This window comes from Callithrix jacchus, chromosome 21 (assembly GCF_049354715.1).
Source record: "Callithrix jacchus isolate 240 chromosome 21, calJac240_pri, whole genome shotgun sequence".
Classification (NCBI taxonomy): Eukaryota; Metazoa; Chordata; class Mammalia; order Primates; family Cebidae; genus Callithrix; species Callithrix jacchus.
Window position 1 is genome coordinate 24,543,953 of NC_133522.1, and position 22,713 is coordinate 24,566,665.

General features: G+C 39.3%; 2 protein-coding genes across 6 annotated transcripts in view; one reads left to right on the forward strand and one right to left on the reverse strand.

Annotated features, from left to right (window-relative positions):
• The window catches only part of CXADR (CXADR cell adhesion molecule), a 70,534-nt gene extending 52,296 nt beyond the window's left edge, over positions 1-18,238 (forward strand). The window contains exon 8 of the mRNA XM_008986507.5: positions 16,431-18,238. Within this exon, the coding sequence (XP_008984755.1) occupies positions 16,431-16,472 (42 nt within the window). The 3' untranslated portion in view covers positions 16,473-18,238. The remainder of the gene's footprint in view (positions 1-16,430) is intronic.
• Positions 16,868-22,713, reverse strand: part of BTG3 (BTG anti-proliferation factor 3) — a 52,499-nt gene continuing 46,653 nt past the window's right edge. For all 5 annotated transcript variants that reach the window (XM_078358587.1, XM_008986506.5, XM_002761323.6 and 2 more), the window contains 2 exons: positions 22,404-22,611; positions 16,868-17,548 (listed from right to left, as the gene is read on the reverse strand). In XM_078358587.1, coding sequence (XP_078214713.1) covers positions 17,306-17,548; positions 22,404-22,611 — 451 coding nt within the window. In that variant the 3' untranslated portion in view covers positions 16,868-17,305. The remainder of the gene's footprint in view (positions 17,549-22,403; positions 22,612-22,713) is intronic.

Below are 22,713 nucleotides of genomic sequence, written 5' to 3' on the forward strand. Positions count from 1 at the left end.
AATACCAGCCACTGGGGAGGCTGAGGCAGAATTGCTTGAACATGGGAGGTGGAGGTGGAGGTTGTGGTGAGCTGAGATCGTGCCATTTCACTCCAGCCTGGGCAACAAGAGTGAGACTCCATCTCAGGGGAAAGGTTGCCCTTGGCTTGAAGAGAGAACTTGCCCAAATACAGCATTGAGTTACCTGACTCAATAGGAGTAAACACATAAAATTCATTATTATAAGAAGCATTTTAGAAATGCTTATAAAAGCCCTCCTTAGGGATTCCCGCTGAGTAGGTCTAGGGAGAAATCACTGATTGTGATTGTTCTCTTCCAGATTACTTCAATAATTAACCAACTTTGGGAGCCTCTGAATGCTGGTGAAACCCTTTGCAGGTTTCCATGCTGAGGCACTCAGGTTAAGTTTTTTTTCCCCTCGGGCTTCACAAAATTGCAGACTTTTAGTGTGGTTGAAAAAAAAAAAAAAAACCTGCTAAAATACCTAACACAATGTCTTAGATTTTAGCTTTCCAGAAAACCTGGAGAGTATTATGTCAAAGTCTTTAAATGAGTAGTCTTCTGGAATGCCTAGTCATTTACAAGTAATTTCCACAGGTGACTGTATTAGCTATAACAAATTGCTACAAACTGCTTAGAACAGAAATTTGTTATCATTCTGGAGTTAGAAGTCCAAACTCGAGGTGTTGGCAAGATTGCTTCTTTCTGAGGTATGTGAGGGAAGGATCTGCTCCAGACCTCTGTCTTTGGCTTGTAGGTGGTTATTTCCTTCATCTCTCTTCCCTCTATGCATGTCTGTCACTGTGTATACATTTCCATTTTTTTAAGGACACCAGTCATATTGAATTAGGACCTCAGGAGGCTGAGGCAGGCAGGAGAGTTGCTTGAACCCAGGAGGCAGAGGTTGCAGTGAGCCGAGATCACCACTGCACTCCAGCCTGGGCAATAGAGCGAGTCTCCATCTAAAAAAAAACAAAGTTTTTAAGGGCTTTGGAAAGGAGGAAAAAAGAAAAATGGCCAACAGGGTTCCATTGTTCCATTGATTGAGCAAATTTAATTTGGTGTAAATTCACTAAGTGCTTACTAGGCTGTTGGCAAGGACATGGGGAACCCAATAAAAATACTTTGGACAGGATAACACTGTAAAGGGAGCTTGGGAGACAGCCAACTTTGGTTCCATCTCTGGCTTCACTGCTTACTAACTGGATGACCTCAGACAAACCACTTAACCTTTCTATGCTCCTTTATCATGAATAAAATAGGGTAATAGTATCTACCTTGTAGTATCCCAATTTTTATGGGATTGCTGTTAACATATGTCAGGTGTATAGGCTGGCACCTGGTCAGTGCTCAATTAAGTGTTAGCTCTTAGCATTATTATTATTATTATTATTATTATTATTATTATTTTGAGACGGAGTTTTGCTCTTGTTACCCAGGCTGGAGTGCAATGGCGCGATCTCGGCTCACCGCAACCTCCGCCTTCTGGGTTCAGGCAATTCTCCTGCCTCAGCCTCCCGAGTAGCTGGGATTACAGGCACACGCCACCATGCCTAGCTAATTTTTTATATTTTTAGTAGAGACAGGGTTTCACCATGTTGACCACGATGGTCTCGATCTCTTGACCTCATGATCCACCCGCCTCGGCCTCCCAAAATGCTGGGATTACAGGCTTGAGCCACCGCGCCTGGCCCGATTCTTTTATTATACTAGTAATATTGGCATCCTATCTCACTAATATAATATGGTGACTATCCCACTTTTCCCGGGGCAGTGTTAGGTCTGTTACCTCAGTGTAATTAATAACAGCAAAGTGCCCTCAAAAGTATCTTGGATTGCACAGTAAGATGGTTATCCTGCCTTTGGGATTTTTATGGTAGCTCCGAAGTAGTGCCTTGGTGTTATGTACTAACCATGAGAAAAAGAAGTGTCTCTGCTTACACCTTCTCTGTCACTGTTCAATGAAAAGCAGAACCAGCAGGTCCAAAAATAGCAAGGTATCTCAATTGTTCACAGTCACAAATCAAACTCTTTGTTCTACTCTTTTGCTCCTTCTCACTTCTGCACTTGACTAGTGTGTGTGTGTGTGTGTATATATATATATATATATATATATATATATATATATGCACTATGTTTATAGTTAAATATGGTACATTTCCATGCTATTTACATTATCTCCAAAATCCTAGGATATACGCCAGTACTGCTATAATGTGTGACATCATTTACTGTGTTAGATAGAAATACCTGGCCGGGCACGGTGGCTCACGCCTATAATCCCAGCACTTTGGGAGGCCGAGGCGGGTGGATCACGAGATCAAGAAATCAAGACCATCCTGGTCAACATGGTGAAACCCCGTCTCTACTAAAAATACAAAAATTAGCTGGGCATGGTGGCGTGCACCTGTAGTCCCAGCTACTTAGGAGGCTGAGGCAAGAGAATTGCTTGAACCCAGGAGACGGAGGTTGTGGTGAGCCGAGATCGTGCCATTGCACTCCACCCTGGGTAACAACAGCAAAACTCCGTCTCAAAAAAAAAAAAGAAATACCTACCAGTAATAAGAACTATTGAAATAGTTTGTCTCTATAAGCCAGGATGTGTTTAACTCACTGGTTATGCAAATTCAAATTTGATTTTCATTTGACTTAATTGTGAAATATTAAAAAAGAAAATTGTTTTCCAGCCACCACCCACAGTAACTCACACTTATAATCCCAGCACTTTGGGAGGACAAGGAGTGTGGATCGCTTAAGCCTAGGCGTTCAAAACCAGCCTAGGCAACATTAGTGAAACCCCGTCTCTACGGAAAATACAAAAATCAGCTGGATGTGGTGGCACATGCCTGTAGTTCAGCTATTTTTGCAAGGCTAAGGTGAGAGGATCACTTGAGCTCAGGAGGTCAAGGCTGCAGTGAGCTGTGAGTATGCCTCTGCACTCCAGCCTGGGCTATAGAGTGAGACCTTGTCTCAAAAAAAAAAAATTGTTTCCTTCAAAATAACACTGTGACCAATAGTAAATGAATTTTAAAATATTTCATCCGACATCATCACTAAAACCCATCTGTCCTATTTTACTTTTGGCGTATTTAAATATATATACGTATTTTTTAAACTGCATGTTCTCTAATGTTTTTGCTACTTAATGTTGTATCATAAACATCTTACCCTGTTGTGATGAAGCATAATGTTTCATTAAGTTGAAGTTCCATAACTCATCATTTTCTTATTTTTGGACCTAGAGATTGTTTTAAATTTTCTGTCATATGTAATGTTGCATTCCTCGAGCCTTCTTCATTCTTTTGAGCATTCAGAGCACAGGTATTAGGACAATGGGTTATTAGGACAAACAAAATGAAATTTAAGTGAAACTACTTTTTCTTACGTGTCAAACGATTCTGCAAGTTTTTTTTTTTTTTTTTTTTTTTTTTTAATGAATACATTGATCTCTAGACTACAATTTAAGAAACCTGATAAGGGAAAAAGTGAACTTTCAGTCTTTTTTTTTAATTGTGGTCAAAGCATTTAACACGAGAACTTAATCATCTTGCGTAATTGAAACTTTTTACCTGTTGAATAGCAGTTCCCCATTTCTCCCTCCCTGTTGCTCCTGGCATATCCTACCCTCTGCTTCTATTTTATGTGACTATTTTCTATACCTCATAAAAGCGATTTTATGCAATATTTGTGCCCTGAGACTGCCTTATTTTACTTAGCAAAACGTCCTCCAGCTTCATTCAATTTGGATATAGCAGGACTTTTTTTTAAAGGCTAATATTCCATTGTATTTAGACACCATTTTCTTTATCTATCCATCCATCTATCAAAATTTAGGTTGTTTCTACATCTTGACTATTGTGAATAATGCTGCGATGAACTTAGAAGTGCAAATATCTCTTCAGTATCTTGATTTCAGTTCTTCTGAAAATATTGAAAGATTAGTAGGATTGCTGGATCATGGGGTAGTTCTATTTTTAATTTTTTGAGGAACCTCCATACTGTTTTCTATAAGGGCATAATTTACATTACCACCAGCAATGTACAAGGGTTCTAGTTTCTCCACATTTTCACCAACACTTAACTTTGGGTTTGCTTTGTCTGTCTAATAGCTAAACTAACAGGTGTGTGGTGATAAGTTCTGGCCATTCTAGGCAAAAGGCATATGGTGAAATCACTCGGTAAGAGTGTGTAGAGTGAGAAGACCCAAATTGGTGCCCTGGGGCACGAAAGAACTAAGAAAAAGCAACTATGAAAATGAAATCGTAGCTGGGCATGGTGGCTCACGCCTGTAATCTCAGCACTTTGGGAGGCTGAGGTGGGTGGATCACCAGGTCAAGAGATCTAGACCATCCTGGTCAACATGGTGAAACCCCATCTCTACTAAAAATATAAAAAATTAGCTGGGCATGTTGGTGCATGCCTGTAATCCCAGCTACTCAGGAGGCTGAGGCAGGAGAATTGCCTGAACCCAGGAGGCAGAGGTTTCCATGAGCCAAGATTGCGCCACTGCACTCCAGCCTGGGTAACAAGAGCGAAACTCCATCTCAAAAAAAAAAAAGAAAATGAAATTGTAAATGATAATGGACCAGTTCTGGTAGGATGGTTGGGTCACCACTTAGTACAGTGGATTAAAGCATGAATGAAATCTAAGGAAGCAGGGCTGGGCGCAGTGGCTCACCCCTCTCATCTCAGCACTTTGGGAGGCCAAGGCAGGCAGAACCCAGGAGTTCGAGACCAGTCTGGCCAACATGGCAAAACCCCATCTCTACAAAAAATACAAAAATTAGCCAGGCATGGTGGCACGTGCCTATTGTCCCAGCTACTCAGGAGGCTGAGGTCAGAGGACTGCTTGAGTCCAAAGGGTTAGGCTACAGTGAGCCATGATGGCGCTACTGCACACCAGCCTGGGTAACAGAGCGAGACACCTTGTCTTAAAAAAAAAAATTAAGAAATCTAAGGAAGCAATACATTTTGCATGTACCTGTCTCAAACAAAATCCTATGAGAAGTTCAAATCATATGAGATGAAATGGTTATTGTTTATCTTCTCTTTGCCTCTCCACAGCCCCTCTTTACCAGATCCCCACTAGTTCCTGAGACATCTGATCATCTCATTCGTAAGACCCAATATAAAAACTCTTATTAGATTCTTTCAAGGTCCTTAGTGGCGAAGGGAAGGAAAAAACCTGAGGGCACAGTAACTAGAGTAGGGCAAAGATTAGATTAAGGTAAGAGAGATGCAAGCATAAAGAATGTAGGCTGTGGAAAGAAGGGGCCAACGTGGAATGGAGAGTTTAAGAGAGGGATTAACTTGAGGGGAAGGAAAACTTTTTCTTCAGAGATGGATGTCAGAAAGTGAGAGAGTTGGATGCAGATTTATACATTTGTGACTATGGATAGGATGATATTAGCTGGTCTCTCTCACTTTTCTTTATGACGTATAGGTGAGTTGGCAGTGGTGGGGTAGGGTAAGAAGAGAAAAAGGAGATGAAATTTAGGAAATTTGGGATGAAGAATTGGGAGAGAGAAGAGGCTTAGAACACAGAAAGCAGTCCTTGAATGGTGATCAGGTGCTGGTGACATTTGAATCACAAACTTGTCCCGCTGGCCATTTAGGGCTTGGCTGACAAAGTGCTCAATAAAAGTATGCTTGTGGCCGGGCGCGGTAGCTCAAGCCTGTAATCCCAGCACTTTGGGAGGCCGAGGCGGGTGGATCACGAGGTCAAGAGATCGAGACCATTCTGGTCAACATGGTGAAACCCCATCTCTACTAAAAATACTAAAAATTAGCTGGGCATGGTGGCACGTGTCTGTAGTCCCAGCTACTTCGGAGGCTGAGGCAGGAGAATTGCCTGAACCCAGGAGGCGGAGGTTGCGGTGAGCCAAGATCGTGCCATTGCACTCCAGCCTGGGTGAAAAGAGCGAAACTCCGTCTCAAAAAAAAAAGAAAAGTATGCTTGTATGAAGGCATGATTTGTTCCATTCCTGTTGCATTTTATAAAAAGAAACAATCTTTCCAATTCATTTACTACTGCATGTAAAGGATTTGGATGCATCTAACCTCAGGAAGACATGAAGAGGTGATGGACCATTTTATACATATATAAAATTTTGATTTGTTGTTGTTGTTGTTGTTGCTTTGAGACAGAGACTCACTCTGTCACCCAGGCTGGAGTGCAGTGGCGTGATCTCAGCTCACTGCAACCTCTGCCTCCTGGGTTCAAGTGACTCTCCTGCCTCAGCCTCCTAAGTATCTGGGACTACAGGTGCACGCCACTATGCCCAGCAAATTTTTGTGTTTTTAGTAGAGACAGTGTTTCATGATGTTGATCAGGCTGGTCTTGAACTCCTGACCTCATCATCTGCCCACTTCAGCCTCCCAAAGTGCTGGTATTTACAGGCCTGAACCACTGTGCCCAGCCCATTTTATTTATTTATTTTTTATAGAGATGGGGTCTTGCTATGTTACCTAGGCTGGTCTCAAACTCCTGGCCTCAAGCAGTTTCTGCCTTTGCCTCCCAGAGGCATTACAGGTATGAGCCACCATTCCTGGCCCCGGCCCACTTTAGAAAAGAAATATGAATCCATCTGATTATGGAAACAGCCATTTATTTGCCTCTACAGTTACCTATGTTCTCCTAGACATGAGTTGACAAAAACTCTCACTTCTAGGTTAACTTTCTTAAAATGCTTATATTCACTCTCTTGCTCAAAAGCTTTCCTAGGCAACTTCCAATTTATTTAAAGATTAAAGTCCAAGCCAGGCGTGGTGGCTAACGCCAATAATCCCAGGACTTTGGGAGGCCAAGGCAGGCAGATCACTTGAGCCCAAGAGTCACTTGAGCCCAGGAGTCACTTGAGACCAGCCTGGCCAACGTGGTGAAACCTGTCTCTACTAAAAATACAAAAATTAGCTGAGTGTGGTGGTGATTACCAGATACTTGGGAGGCTGAGGTAGGAGGATCACCTGAGCCTGAGGAGGTCAAGGCTGCAGTGAGTTGTGGTCACGCCACTGAACTCCGGCCTACGTGGCAGAGTGAGACCTTGTCTCAAAACCAAAAATAAATAAAGATTAAAGTCTAAACCATACGTTGAGCAGCTTTTCAATTTTACATCTGACCCTCCACTATTACACTTACTCTATCCTTATACTTGCATATACATGTATTTTTTTAAAAAATAAAGTTTTGTACAGTTTTTTTTTCTTGAGACAGGGTCTTGCTCTGTCTCCCAGACTGGAGTGCAGAAGTGCGATCGCGGCTCACTGCAGCCTCAACCTCCAGGGCTCAGGCAATCCTCCCACCTCGTCCTTCCAAGTAGCTACAACTATGGGCACATACCATCACACCTGGCTAAACTTTAATTTTTATGTAGGGAGGAGGTCTCACTATGTTGTCCAGGCTGGTCTTGAACTCTTGTGCTCAAGTGATCCTCCTGCCTCAGCCTCCCAAACAGCTGAGATTACAGGCATGAGACACCTTGCTAGGCCACAAACTTGTTTTTAATTGAACAACTGCTCTTGGGTCATTCTGTATTTACTTTGTATCTACTGTCTTCTGTACAAAGCAAACTTTTTTCCCCCCAAAACTGTGTAGTATTACATCAAAGTGATACACTATAATGTATGTAATCTTTTTCCAACTGATGGTCATTTAAATTAATCCCATCCTTCTGGTATAATAAATAAAATTATAATCTATCTATCTATCTATATGTCATTTTGCATATGTATAAATATATCTTTTTTTTTTGAGATGGAGTTTTTCAGTCTTGTTACCCAGGCTGGAGTGCAATGGCACAATCTCGGCTCACCACAACCTCCGCCTCCTGGGTTCAGGCAATTCTCCTGCCTCAGCCTCCCAAGTAGCTGTGACTACAGGCTGTGCCACCATGCCCAGTTAATTTTTGTATTTTTAGTAGAGATGGGGTTTCACCATGTTGACCAGGATGGTCTCGATCTCTTGACCTCGTGATCCACCCGCCTCGGCCTCCCAAAGTGCTGGGATTACAGGCATGAGCCACCACACCCGGCCCTAAATATATCTTTAAAATAAATTTCTAAAAGAGGAGCTACAGACAAGTATTTGATAGCTATTATTGAAACAGCATCCTAAGTGTTGTGGCGGCTTATGCTTTCAGTGTGTGAGCGTGCTTATGCCCTGAAAATCTTCCCCATACTCTTATCCAACTTCTTGATCTTTCCTGATGGCAAGAGAAAATTATCATATGGTTTAAAAGTCTACCTCCCTTTCAATTTCCTCAATTGAGCATCTTTTCCTTTGTTTAAAAACCATTTGTAGGACTAGACACAGTGGCTCACACCAGTAATCTCCTGTCTCGGCCTCCTGAGTAGCTGAGATTACAGGCACCCACCACCATACCTGGCTAATTTTTGTATTTTCAGTAGAGATGGCGTTTCACCATGTTGGCCAGGCTGGTCTTGAACTCCGAATCTCAGGTGGTCTGCCCGCCTCAGCCTCTCAAAGTGCTGGAATTACAGGCACCTGGCCAGTTTATCTTTGTTGATAATAATAATTGTAGCAGCTCTGGCTATGTTCAAATCAAGCCACTGCCACATGTATCCCCATAACAGTGTGTCTCCTTGATTTATCTTTGGTTTCTTTCAAATTGCTGGAGTTTTTGCCAAGAGCAGTTTTATGGAATCAATATGAACTAATGAAGAAAATGAGTTATCTTGCATTTGAAAAGATGTGTCTAGGTTACATGTTAGGTCAGCTGTCACACATTATCCCAAGTTCAATGTTGGCTGCTGGCACTATGCTCTTTTAATGTTGCTAAGTAAGACATTTTTCTTCTTGCACAGTCCCAGAACTGTCAACAATGAGAGAATTTTTTGGGAACAGGAGAATGACCTTGAGATTCTGGGATGAGAGAACATGGTAAAAAAGATATCAGTGACTGCAATTTGTAACCTGTTGGAAAATCATAGTCCTCCGACATTCACCAGTCTTTTCATCTGACAAGGAGGGAAGATTTTATGTGTTCACAGTAATAAGAGAACACAAAGTAAAACTAAATAATTACGTGAGAGGAAACGTAATCTCTGCCTTGTCAATTAAAAGATACTATCTGCTGTGTTCAGGGCAACGTAAAGATCCACTCTATAGTAGACCAAGAGAGCTTTATGAGTGTGTGTATATATAGATTTGATTTAAACTTCTTTTCTTTTTTTTCTTGAAACGGAGTTTCGCTCTTGTTACCCAGGCTGGAGTGCAATGGCACGATCTCAGCTCACCGCAACCTCCGCCTTCTGGGTTTAAGCAATTCTCCTGCCTCAGCCTCCCGAGTAGCTGGGACTACAGGTGCGCACCACCATGCCCAGCTAGTTTTTGTATTTTTAGTAGAGACTGGGTTTTCACCTTGTTGACCAGGATGGTCGATCTCTTGACCTCGTGATCTACCCGCCTCGGCCTCCCTAAATGCTGGGATATAGGCATGAGCCACCGCGCCCAGCGGATTTAAACTTCTTATAATGTTATACACAAAAGATTTGTGGTACAGTTAAGTGAAGAAATTTAAATAACAGTTAAAGTTCTACAAAAAAAAAAAAAAAGAAAGAAATGTCCATAGGCTATTTTAAATGTTAAAAATGTTTTAAATGTCTATAGTAATTATAAGAAAGATATGCCACATTTAAGAGATTAACTTGGGGTGGTTGTTTTCAGTTTTTCTCCAACATCCATGAATTACTTTTGCACATCATCCATTTTGGCACCAGAGCAATACTTGAACTACAACACCCTCTCATCCAAAATAGCCATCGGATTTGGCCATGCTGACACACACACTCTACAATCCACTCTGCTCCTCCTGGTATCAGTGAACAAACATTTTGATGATCAAATACTCAAATGTTAACTAAGAAATACATGTATAATCCTCTGTCTGAGTTTGCTCAAAGGCTGAAGAAGAAGAAATATCTTAAAAAGATTTTAAATTCAGCACTGTTGCAGTTACCACATGGGATTCCTTTTTGGATCCTTTCTTTGAGGACAATTTACCAGAAAGACCCCATTATGATCTTGTCCCATCTCTGTTAAAATTACCTTGTAATGGATGTACAGGGCTTCTCATGGATGTAGTACCTCACACAGAATGGTTCTTAACCCCCTTTCTCCCTTTTGTTGCTGTGCTAGAAAGGGATCCGTTATAGCCACAGGTTAATGCTTTTGAGGCTTGCATGTGTAGGACATGCTCATTCCTGGGTTTTTTGGTTTGTGTGCAAACAACTCAGGTGGGAAATATTTGTGCTTACTCGTAATTCAAGATAAATGAGCCTGCGCGGTGGCTCACGCCTGTAATCCCAGCACTTTTGGAGGCCGAGGCAGGCGGATCACGAGGTCAAGAGATAGAGATCATCCTGGTCAACACTGTGAAAGCCCGCCTCTACTAAAAATACAAAAATAAGGTGGGCGCGCGCCTGTAATCCCAGCTATTCCGGAGGCTGAGGCAGGAGTATTGCTTGAACCCGGGAGGAGGAGGTTGCCGTGAGCCGAGATCGCGCCACTGCACTCCAGCCTGGCGACGGAGTGAGACTCTGTCTCAAAAAAAAAAAAGACAAATGAAAGGATTCTGTTAGAAGCAGTGAATGTAATGGTTAAGAGTTTGGATTCTGGAGTTAGAGGTTGTCCTGGCTCAGCCACTGAACAAATGAGAAACAAACTGTATATAGCTCAAGAACATACATGAGGTAGTACATGTAAGCACCTAGCACAGCATTTGGCTGCTATTAACCCATCAATAAGTGATGATTTTTATTAAAGACGTAGCTATGGCTTTTTAATTTATTTTATTTATTTTGGTCTGTAACAGCAATGTAAAGATCATCTTTTAAAAAAAGTGTTGTAGTAATGTACACAGGGCGTGGTGGCTCATGCCAGCACTTTGGGAGGCCAAGGTGAGTGGATCACGAGGTCAGGAGATCGAGACCATCCTGGCCAACATGGTGAAACCCCGTTTCTACTAAAAATACAAAAAAATTAGCTGGGTGTGGTGGCGCGCGCCTGTAGTCCCAGCTACTCAGGAGTCTGAGGCAAGAGAATCAATCACTTGAACCCGGGAGGTGGAAGTTGCAGTGAGCCGAGATTGTGCCACTGCACTCCAGCTGGGTGACAGAGCGAGACTCAGTCTCAAAAATAAATAAGTAAATAAATTTTTTAAAATGTACACATCATTGTGCCATCCTGCATTCACAACTTTGGTTATTCTGTATTGCAAACTTTCAAATGGTTCCTAAGGTATTTGGACATCTTACGAACCTGAAAGTTAAAAAAAAAGTCCTGCCCCTAGAATGGGCGCCGTGGCTCACGCCTGTAATCCCAGCACTTTGGAAGCCGGAGGCGGGCGGATCACAAGGTCAGGAGTTTGAGATCAGCCTGACCAACATAGTAAAACCCCGTTTCGACTAAAAATAAAAAAAAAATTAGCTGGCCGTGGTGGCGGGTGTTGCGAACCAGCCCAACTCCATACATGGGTGCCCTTAGTCCCGGCGGTGACAAGGGATTGAGAAAAGGAAGCAAAGAGACACAAGAGTCGAAGTTACAGCAGGGGTCCAGGGGACCAACGCAAGTGTGGCTACCTCGTTGGCCCCGAGCTCTGGGCTCTAAACACTTTTACTGTGTGCACAAACTCATTGATCTTATGGGCGTTTGTGGAAAGGGAGGGTAAAGGAGTAGATGAGATAGCCAGCGTGGGGAGAGCACTTGAGATCCTTCTAAAACACGCTAAAGAATTGCTCTGAGCATTTAACAGCACTTGAGAGCCTTCTAAGACATGCTAAACTAGTACTGTGAGTTTACCACCTATTGTTATCAGGGCGCGGCTGCATCAGAAGTATAGCGATTTAGGAGCCACCTGATCTGACCACTCCCAATGCATCAAGGGGCTTTTATCTCCCGAGCATTGAGGACATAGAGCAATTAAAATCACTCCAAATTCCGAGAAATTAGGCAGAGCCTGAGGCCTTCCGTGATCTCTGCCCTGCAAGGCTTTTCTCCTCCTTGCCAGCTCCCTTCTGCAAAGATCCCCCCAGATCTTGTGAGCAGAGGTCACCTCCCTTCTCAGAGGTCTTTGCATAGGCCCTCTTTACGAGGTCCTCTTACAGTCTCTATGTTGAGAAGGCATTTGTGGGACCAGAGCAGTATTTCCGAAGGCATTTGTGGGACCAGAGCAGTATTTCCTGCTCTGCAACCACCCCGAGGTGTTCCCCGGTGTTACTGAGCTCTCCGCTGGTCTTTACCTTAGGCCTCCTGTCGCCATTTTGATTTCTAATTAACTGCACCAATAATATAACTTAGTTCGGTGTATAAACTTTGTGCACTGTAAGCCAATCAACGTCATACTTATTTAGCTAGAATTAACATAGGTCTCCCCCCGGCCGTCTTGACCCACAGCTGGAGCCTGTAATCCCAGCTACTTGGGAGGCTGAGGAGCAGGAGAATCGCTTGAACCCGGGAAGCGGAGGTTGCAGTGAGCGGAGATCAAATCACTGCCCTCCAGCGGGGGTGACAGAGACAACGTCTCAAACAAACAAAAAAACTGGAATAACAAAATTGACTTTATATTTTCATGTTACAGTCACTTTAGACAAAGTTCAAAAATGTTAAACACATTTTCATTTTCAATCAGAGTATTTTATCACTTCTTTCGAAGTGGTGGATGATGTGTAAGATGCAAAAGCAATGTTTGCTTTTCCCATCAAATTTAGTAAAACAAAATCACACTATTTTCCTTCGAATTTTACGGCTTTATAAAATTGATTCTAAAAAATATGTTGTCTATATTTTTTATGTGTGAATTCACAAAGTTGGAAGTTCTGAGATTAACTTGTCTATTCCAACACCATCGACATTGGTATGCATTGAGATATATGATTGAAAAGACATTTCTGAAAGAGATCTGTAGCTTAAAATCTAGTAATAAAGATTTGTTAAATCAATTACAGCACATACATATGAATACCCTGAAACTATAAAATATCATGTTTTAGGGGAAAAATCAATTCCATAAGAAAACATTCCATGGTTTCAAATTGTGTGACCATAAAATGAATATATTTTATATAATAATATAACAGTATAGGAGTATATAAAGTAAAAACTCCCCCATGCATTCAAATATTAACAGTGATTATCTCTGCTGGAGGGATGGTAGGTGATTTTGATTATCTGTCTTTGTGCTTCTAGGTATCTATTTCTTCTTTTTTGAGACAGAGTCTCACTTCGTCACCAGGTTGGAGTGCAGTGGCACAATCTCAGCTCACTGCAATCTCCACCTCCTGAGATCAAGTGAGTCTCCGGCCTCAGCCTCCCGAGTAGCTGGGACTACAGACGGGCACCACTACACCCAGCTAGTTTTTGTATTTTTAGTAGAGATGAAGTTTCACCATGTTGGCCAGGATGGTCTCGATCTCTTGACTTTGTGATCCACCCACCTCGGCCTCCCAAAGTGCTGGGATTCCAGGCTTGAGCCACCGCGTCTGGCCATTATTTCTTTTCTTAAACAAATAATATTACTTTTATTAACAGAAACATAATTATAATAAAGAAATGTTTGTTTTGTATAAATATAACATACTATATTAAAATTCTCCATTATCGGTGACAATTTCTGCATGTAGACCCATAGGAAAGACTTACGCTGAAACCACTAACACTTTTCTTTCTTTCTTTCTTTTTTTTTTTTTTTTGAGATGGAGTTTCGCTGTTGCTACCCAGACTGGAGTGCAATGGCATGATCTCGGCTCACTGCAACCTCCGGCTTCTGGGTTCAAGCAATTCTCCTGCCTCAGCCTCCCGAGTAGCTGGGACTACAGGCATGCACCACCATGCCCAGCTAATTTTTGCATTTTTAGTAGAGATGGGGTTTCACCGCATTGACCAGGATGGTCTCGATCTCTTGACCTCGTGATCCACCCACCTCGGCCTCCCAAAGTGCTGGGATTATAGGCCTGAGCCACCGCACCCGGCCACCACTAACACTTTTCATGTAGAAAGAAGCTAGATTATTTGCAAAGTTAACCTTTAGCTTTGAAGTTGGAAAAGGAAATCTGATGCCCTCTTGTGGCCAATAATTTTATAGACGATTTACTCCTTTTCATCGGTTCTAAATATGGTCTCGATTTATATAGTTCCCTCATCATTAATGTGCCATAATCACATCATTTAATGCTTTTAGCCATTTGCATTTCTTTACTGATTTGGCTCCACTAAATGATTTACTTTAATTATACACGGACGTTTTTTGTATATAGTGACATTAATTCATTTTCTTTTACACATTTTGTGAAAATTTTAAATTTTTTCCACATTCTAAATGGCCTTTTTTTTTTTTTTTGAGACGGAGTTTCGCTTTTGTCGCCCAGGCTGGAGTGCAATGGCGTGATCTCGGCTCACCGCAACCTCCGCCTCCTGGGTTCAGGCAATTCTCCTGCCTCAGCCTCCTGAGTAGCTGGGATTACAGGCACCCGCCACTATGCCCAACTAATTTTTTGTATTTTTAGTAGAGACAGGGTTTCACCATGTTGACCAGGATGGTCTCGATCTCTTGACCTGGTGATCCACCTGCCTCGGCCTCCCAAAGTGCTGGGATTATAGGCATAGGCGTGAGCCACCGCACCCAGCCTTGAATTTTTTTTTTTTTTTAGGAGAGACGGGATTTCACCATGTTGGCCAGGCTGGTCTCAAACTACCGACCTCATGATCCACCCTCCTCAGCCTCCCGAAATGCTGGGATTACAGGTGTGAGCCACTGCACCCAGCCTTGCCCTCTTTAAACCTCTATTAACATTATGAGACTGCTTCCCCTGACACCCTCACCAATATTGAGTATTACTAATTTTGATTTCCAAAATAAACGTTTTAATTTGTACTTACTTAGTGATCATATATTTATTGGTCAAAATGTTAATATCATATATAGAAATTACCTATTAAACCTCTAGTCTAGATAGAAATGTTTTACCCATATTCCCTATAGATTTATATTTTATACATTTTATATATACATATATACATGTTTTTTAGTCGAAATTATAATTAGTATTTTTAAGCACGATGAAATTTAAGCACAAAGTCTTCCATGATTATGTTTTTTCTTTTTCTAACCACTAGGCCACCAGGGACCAAGATTATGTTTTTGTAGCTAGGCATTTCTTTTGAAAGGAGAAACAAATTCAGTACTTTTATTTGTGCTGATTGTGTGCTTTACGGAATAAACACCAAACTACCCTAACTGCAGCGATGTATCTGCTACAAGTCTTATGGTGAATTTGTTTTTGTTAAGGGTTAAACATGCTTCCACTTTTGTCCTTATATTATCCTTAACATTATATGTGAACAAACAATGGAATGTGGAAGATGGCCTATTACATTTGGAAGTGGGTGATGGTTTCTGCGATGAATAAAGTGTACATATATTTTAAAATTTATTTTTTGAGATGGAGTATCACTCTTGTTGCCCAGACTAGAGTGCAATAGCACAATCTCAGCCGCGGGGCTGCTGCCCAACCCGAGGGGGAAGGTAACGCGCTGTGGAAACGTGGCAGGAGCCCTGAGGCTGCGGCTTTTTCCTCAGGCGCCCGCCGAGGAAAAAAAGTCTTGTATTTGTATATAGCCAATGCACATCCTTTAAGTCTAGATTATGATACCTAATGCAATGTAAATGTTATGTAAATAGTTATATTTTAAAATTTGTATTTTGTTTACTTTTATTTTGAATATTTTCCATCCATGTTTGAATACATAGATAAGAAACCTGCAGATGAGGACTGATTTACTTATAAGCAAAGCAACAAAAAATGCTATCTGCTAACTTCATGATAAATATACTTGAACCTTTCCAACTTTACACCAATCACCTACAAATCTGTCATTATCACCACAAAACTCTCAAGTATCCGTAGGGAAGCAGTGTGATGACTTTGAAAGCAATTTTTCTTCCTTTCTCTTTTGATAACTTTGGTTAAAAAAAAAATTAACTTGATAAAACACATCTCCCTTGTGACATTAATAAACATACTCATTTGAATAGGCAATCACTATAGATTTCAGGAAAAAATACATAGCTTCACAAAGAGTACAATATTAAAAAGAAAAGTCTTTGAGATTTAAAAATGTTTTCTGAAGTTGTAAACACTTTAAAAACTGACTTTACAAAGGTATACTATTGAGCTATACCTTTATGATTTGTGCTATTTTGTATTTCAATAGAATTTATATTCCTAAAAAATAACAATAATTTGTGGAATAGCCATGGCCATCCAATGATTTATTAGCAACTTGTAATTTTTCTGGTAAGTCAAACTAAATTTAAAGATGAGGATGATGGGAAAGTATTGCTGATCTTAGTTTTTTAAAATTTGCCTTTGGGAAAAAAACAACTCTTAAAGAGATATCTCTTTTCTTTTTGTAGTTCAAGCACCCTTACAAGACTGATGGAACTACAGTTGTATAAATATGAAGGACTACTGAAGAATCTGAAGTACTGTACTATTTGACTTTTAGGCCTCTAGTAAAGACTTTGTAAGAACACATCTACTTCATGCAATGGCATTAGACATGGAAGTCAGATGTCTTATCAACCAAATTCTTAGTTTAAAAAACCCTATGTATAGTGACACTGATAGTTAAAAGATGTTTTATTGTATTTTCAATGGCTACTTTTCATATGCATATTTTGATATGTGGTATTTTAGGGAAAGTATGATTAATAAACAGGTGATTTTTTTAAAAGGAAATTTTGAAATTCTTACGTTCTGTTTAATGTTTTTGCTATCTGGTTAAATACTGAAGGGAAATACCCCCTCTGTTCTTTTTCTTTTTATGCACACGACAGAACATGCATTGTCATGCCTCAAACTAGTTTTTATTTGCAACTACATGATTTCACACAATTCTTTTAAACAACGACATAAAATAGATTTCCTGTGTATAAATAACTTACATACGCTCCATAAAGTAAATGCTCAAAGGTGCTAGAACAGATCATCCACTTCTACAGTGTTCTCGTATCCAACAGAGTTGATGCACAATATATAAATACTCAAGTCCAATATTAAAAACTTAGGCACTTGACTAACTTTAATAAAGTTTCTCAAACTATATCAATATATCTAAAGTGCATATATTTTTTAAGAAAGGTTATTCTCAATAACTTCTATAAAAATAAGTTTGATGGTTTGGTCCATCTAACTTCACTACTATTAGTATGAACTTTTAACTTTGAATGTGTAGTAAGGTTTATTCTTCCTTTTTCTCAACATGACACCAACACAATCAAAAAAGAAGCTAGTGAGGTGCTAACATGTGAGGATTAATCCAGTGGTTCCGGTCACAATGCATTCCAGGGGGAGGTACCCCCCATGTCACTGGAATTGGGCGATATGGTTTATTTTTCCTTCCCTGATTTGGATAACCAAATGGAACAGGAGGAGGGTAGTGATTCTGATGGCCATTCCCTCGATACATTCCTGGTTTTTTTCTGGGCAAAGGGTGCCACATTGGAAGAGGTGGAAATATAAGTTCTGAAATCTGTAGGGAAGAGAAAACATTCAGTTAATTCAACGGAAAAATTCATCATCTATGTTCCAGATTTCTCATTAAAGACAAAGTTACCCACAACCCTAAGGGCACAGCTAAGTGACATTCTTGTGGTCAGATCTAAATATATTAAAAACCTCATACATAATAGACGTATAATATATAAAATAGGTGACCAATGTTTTCTGAATGCATAAAGCAAGCTCAAACACAGTACTTCCTAAACAACTTCAACCAGGAAAGACCAAAACATGGAACAAATGGAAGCTTGTAAGGACATGTCTTGCTTTAGTCCAGTTGTTTCCACAGCTGGCTAGCCAGGAGTCACTTGGAAGCTTTTAAACACAAACCATTGGAGATGGAGGCAATTATCCTTGGCAAACTAATGCAGAAACAGAAAATCAACTACCACATGTTCTTACTTAGAAGTGGGAGGTAATAATAGGAACATATGAACACAAAGAAGGAAACAACGGACATTGGAGTCTATTTGAGAGGGGAGGGTGGGAGGAGGAAAAGGAGCAGAAAACTCACTATTGGGTACTGGGCTTCATAACTGGGTGATGAAATAATATGTACAACAAACCCCTGTGATACATGTTTACCTATGTAACAAATCTTCATTTGTACCCCAAGCCTAAAATAAAAGTTAAAAAAACAAAAATAAAAATGAACACAAAATGTTCATGCCCTAGTACTGGTCTATTGAACAATAATAAAATCTCAGAACTAGAGGCCAGGCATTTTGACAAAGCTCTCCAGGTGATTCTGATGTAGCCTGTTTAGTATTTGGGAAGATTTAGATTATCCCATAAATCAATTGGGCACATCAGGTTCATATTATTTAAAATGTTCTTATCAGCAATTTTAGACCTCTCTGCTCAGAATACTGTACCTTCTTAAATTTCCGATTTCTCTGATCTGTAATCTGCATTTCTAAGCATAGGATTAAAAAAAAAAAAAATATATATATATACACACACACACACATATATATGTATGTATATATTCTGTATATCATCGCATTCATATGATAGAAAATTCAAAAGGTACAAAAGGGTATACTGTGGAAAGTTCCTCTTTTTTTACCTGACCCTTTATCTTCTTTATTTTACTCTTCTCAGGGGCAACTGACAAGAAACTTTTTTTTTTAATATACCTTCAGAGATATTCTATGCACATCCATACACATTTAAAAAATACATATGTATACTGGACTGTATCCTGCTTTTTACATTTGATAATAATACATTTCAGAAGCACAGCAATACATAAAACCCTCTCACTGCACTCCAGTCTGGGTGACAGAGCGAGGCTCCATCTCAAAAAAAAAAAAACTCTTTCTCACTTTCTTTTTTTATTCTACAGCTAGATAGTATTGCAATGACTATAAATTAAATGGTTTCCTATTAATGTGCCATCGAGGATGCTTTCAGTCTTTTACTATTAAAAAAATGATGCGTAATGAATAAAACAATGCTGCAATGAATAACAGCACAGTAAATTCTAATATAAGGCTTTCTAGACATAATTTTGTTTCTTTTGGTAAATATTTAATACTTAGGAGTGGAACTGCTGAGTAACAGAAGAGATACACATTTAACTTTAAAAACTGTCAGTTTTCCAAAGTGGTGGTACCATTTTACAGCACCACCAACAGTTTATGAATCTAGCTGCTTCATATCCTTGCTAACATTTGATGTTGTCAGTTTTAAATTGAGCAGTTCTGGAAGAACTAGTGCTTCATGTGGTTTTAATCTGCATTCCTCTGATGATAAATGTGGCCATTCACATAACTCCTTTTGTAAAGTGTTTATTCACATCTTTTGCTCCCCTGCCCTTTTTTTGAGATTACAGCAGCATATGCCCATTATTTTTCACTGGGTCATTTGTCTTTTACTAGTGATTTGTGGGTGATCTTTTAAAAAGTATATTCTGGAAATAAGTTCTTTATGTATATATGTAATGAGGGTATTTTATTTTGTTCTGGTCTATGGTTTGCCCATTTTCTTTTTTTTTAAATTTTTTTTCTTTTAAAGACGGGATTTCACTATGTTGGTCAGGCTGGTCTTGAACTCCCAACCTCAGGTGATCCGCCTGCCTTGGCCTCCAAAGTGCTTGGATTACAGGCGTGAGCTAACACGCCCAGCCAGCTGCCCATTTTCTTAATGGTTTCTTTGATGAGCAAAAAGATGCTTGATTTTGATGAAGTCCAGTTTATCAGTTTTTTTCCCTTTCAGTACTTTTTGTGACCCTCTAGAAGAAATCTTTGCCTGTCACAAGATAATAAAGAAGATATTTCCCTATGTTTTCTCCTAAAAGTGTCAGAGATTTAGCTTTTATGTCTAGGTGCAGGATCCATCTAAAAATCAATGCTTTTGTGTATGGTGCCAGCTAAGTTAGGTTTGTGGCTTTTTTTTTTCCCCTATGCAGATCATCCAGTTGTTTCAGCACAAGTTTTTGAAAATTTTTCCCACTGAATTGCTTTGGCACTTTTGTTAAAATGAAAAAAAAAAAAAAAAAAAAGACTAATTGTATGTATGTGAGTCTACTTTTCTGGACTTTCTATCCTGTGCCATCAATATATTTGTGTATTTTTAAACCATTACCACACTGTCTTGATGAATATATAATAGCCTGGAATTAGTATGAGCCCTCTAACTGATCTTCCTTTTTAAAAAAATTAGAATCAATTTGTCATTTTCTAGAAAAAGCCTTTTAAGATTTTCAGTGATACTGAATTGGACTACAGATCTATTTCAGGAGAACTGACGCAATCTTCACTTCTTAATTTGTGGAGACCCATCTCTTGGGATACCTTATAGAAAATAGTAGAGAACAAAGATTCCAAGATAGAATTATTTTTGTCCTTATTCGATACTCTTTTTTAAAGCTTGTGGCAATACCAGATTCAAGATCATGTTAGAAAGAAAAAAAAAAATCAAAGTGAGCCATTTGCACTAGCTTTTCACACAAGAACTCATAGCAGTAGTGGTTCTCTGTTATAAAATGTTTTGCTAATGAATATAATGCCAAGGAGAAATATTTTCCTTAAAAAGCACATAAGAGACACCTCAATTTCCATACCTTTTTGTTATCGTAATAGTCTTTCAACATGAGGGAAAATAAATGGAATTTAATTTTAAAAGAAATCCTAAAAATTAAAGGTTTGCTTGTAAAAAATTAACAGCAATCAGCTGTGCGTGGTGGCTCACCCTGTAATACCAGCACTTTGGGAGGCTGAGGTGGGCAAATCACCTGACGTCAGGAGTTTGAGACCAGCCTGACCAACATGGAGAAACCCTGTCTCTACTAAAAATACAAAATTAGCCAGGCGTAGTGGTACCTATCTACAATCCCAGCTACTCGGGAGACCAAGGCAGGAGAACTGCTTGAACCCAGGAGGTGGAGGTTGTGGTGAGCTGAGATCCCGCCATTGCTCTCTAGCTTGGGCAACAAGAGCAAAACTCCATCTCAAAAAAAAAAAAAGAAAAAGAAAAAAATCAAAGCAATCAATTTAATTTGAGACTTACATTCTTGCTTGGCTGAGTAACAACAAATAAAATTCTGAGGTAAAATTGCCACACATTTGAATGAATTCCAGAAAATTCAATAAAGCTAATTTGCAACATATAATCCATTACATGGAGAAAAAAATGCCTCAAATATTTATGGTAAAAGTTTTAAAAACAATCCTGAAGTACAAATACTATGTTTACTTATTTATATAGGAAATCTCTGGAAGGATACTTAAAAAAAACAAAACCTGGTTACGAATGCCTCTGTGGAAGTACATAGGACTGCTGGTTGGGAAGAAAGAGGACTTCTCACTACTATACTCTCTTGTACTGTTTGAAGTTTCATAAAGCCAGGTGCATGTTATTATACATATGCAAATATCCCTAAATTATGATAATATTCAGATTATCAAGTCTAGGAAGAATCTTCCCCTCAAGTCTAGGAAGAATAATTCAACAACTGAGAAACAAAATGAGAAACCAAAAATTAAATTACACTGAAATAATGTTCATTATGTAAATGTATGCTGAATTTAAAAGCTTAGCTTCTCATACTAAAAGCTCCAATATTTTGCTTCTTACTCATTAGGTCTAAATTTTCATTTTTAGCTCAACCTTACCATAAACCTAGTATGTTTCATTATATTAAGGCAAATAAATAAAAATAGGTACATTTAAAAATTAACCCCAAGTACACGTACAGAATGAGGCTCAACTCAAAAGGTCTCTCTAAATTGTTCTGACTTTAAAATGTCTTTCCTGTTGAAGAATGCTATTTGGTCAGTAATTTTTTAAAGTCGACAAAAAGTTCTTTGATATGTAGATATAAGTAGTATATAAGCAAATGGATCTGTAAATGCAGACACATTAGCTATTTACTTTTCAACTAGTAAATCAAAAAGGGAGACAATGTTTCAGCTTCAGTAATAAATTAATGATAATAGAGCAAATTTAGAGAGATTTCTCTCTAATCATGGAAAGGGAGAGAATAGTAGAAAGTTAAATCCAAAGGTACAAAACAAAGTGTTACATATTTAGTGTGGTAACTTCTGAATAATTTAAAAATATCGGGAATGTTGTACCATCAAAAATTTTCTACTTTTTGCCATTTTTTTGAAATATATTTATCCTAGTTATTGTATAGTAAAGCTGACCTTTGATAAAATGACTCAGGATGCCTATTTACATGACAGAGAAACAGCTTTCCCTTAGCATGGAGAAAGGCAAGAACTATTACCCAGAATCTCAAATCAATGCCAAGCAGGACTACTTGAAAGGTCCTGGCAATCCCTCCTCACGCCTTCGAGACTGAGCTGTTTCATGGTTACCTGGTACACAGGGCTTGCAGCTGCAGTCACCAAATTGGTCTTCACTTCCATTTCCTTACTTGTTTCTTCATCTGAAGAGGAGGATCCTGAATGATAATCAGAGGTAACCTTATCAAAGGCCCTGGTAACTTTCCTGGAGATCTCATCTTTGTTCTCATCTTCATTTTCAAAGCTGGCAACAATGAATGCATTGTTTTTCTCTCCGTACCTAAGAATATAATTAAAAACTTATAAATCTTGAAGTCACATCAGCAAAGCAAAAAATGTCCATAAAAACAATTAAACAGATCTGGACATGTCATGAATCCAA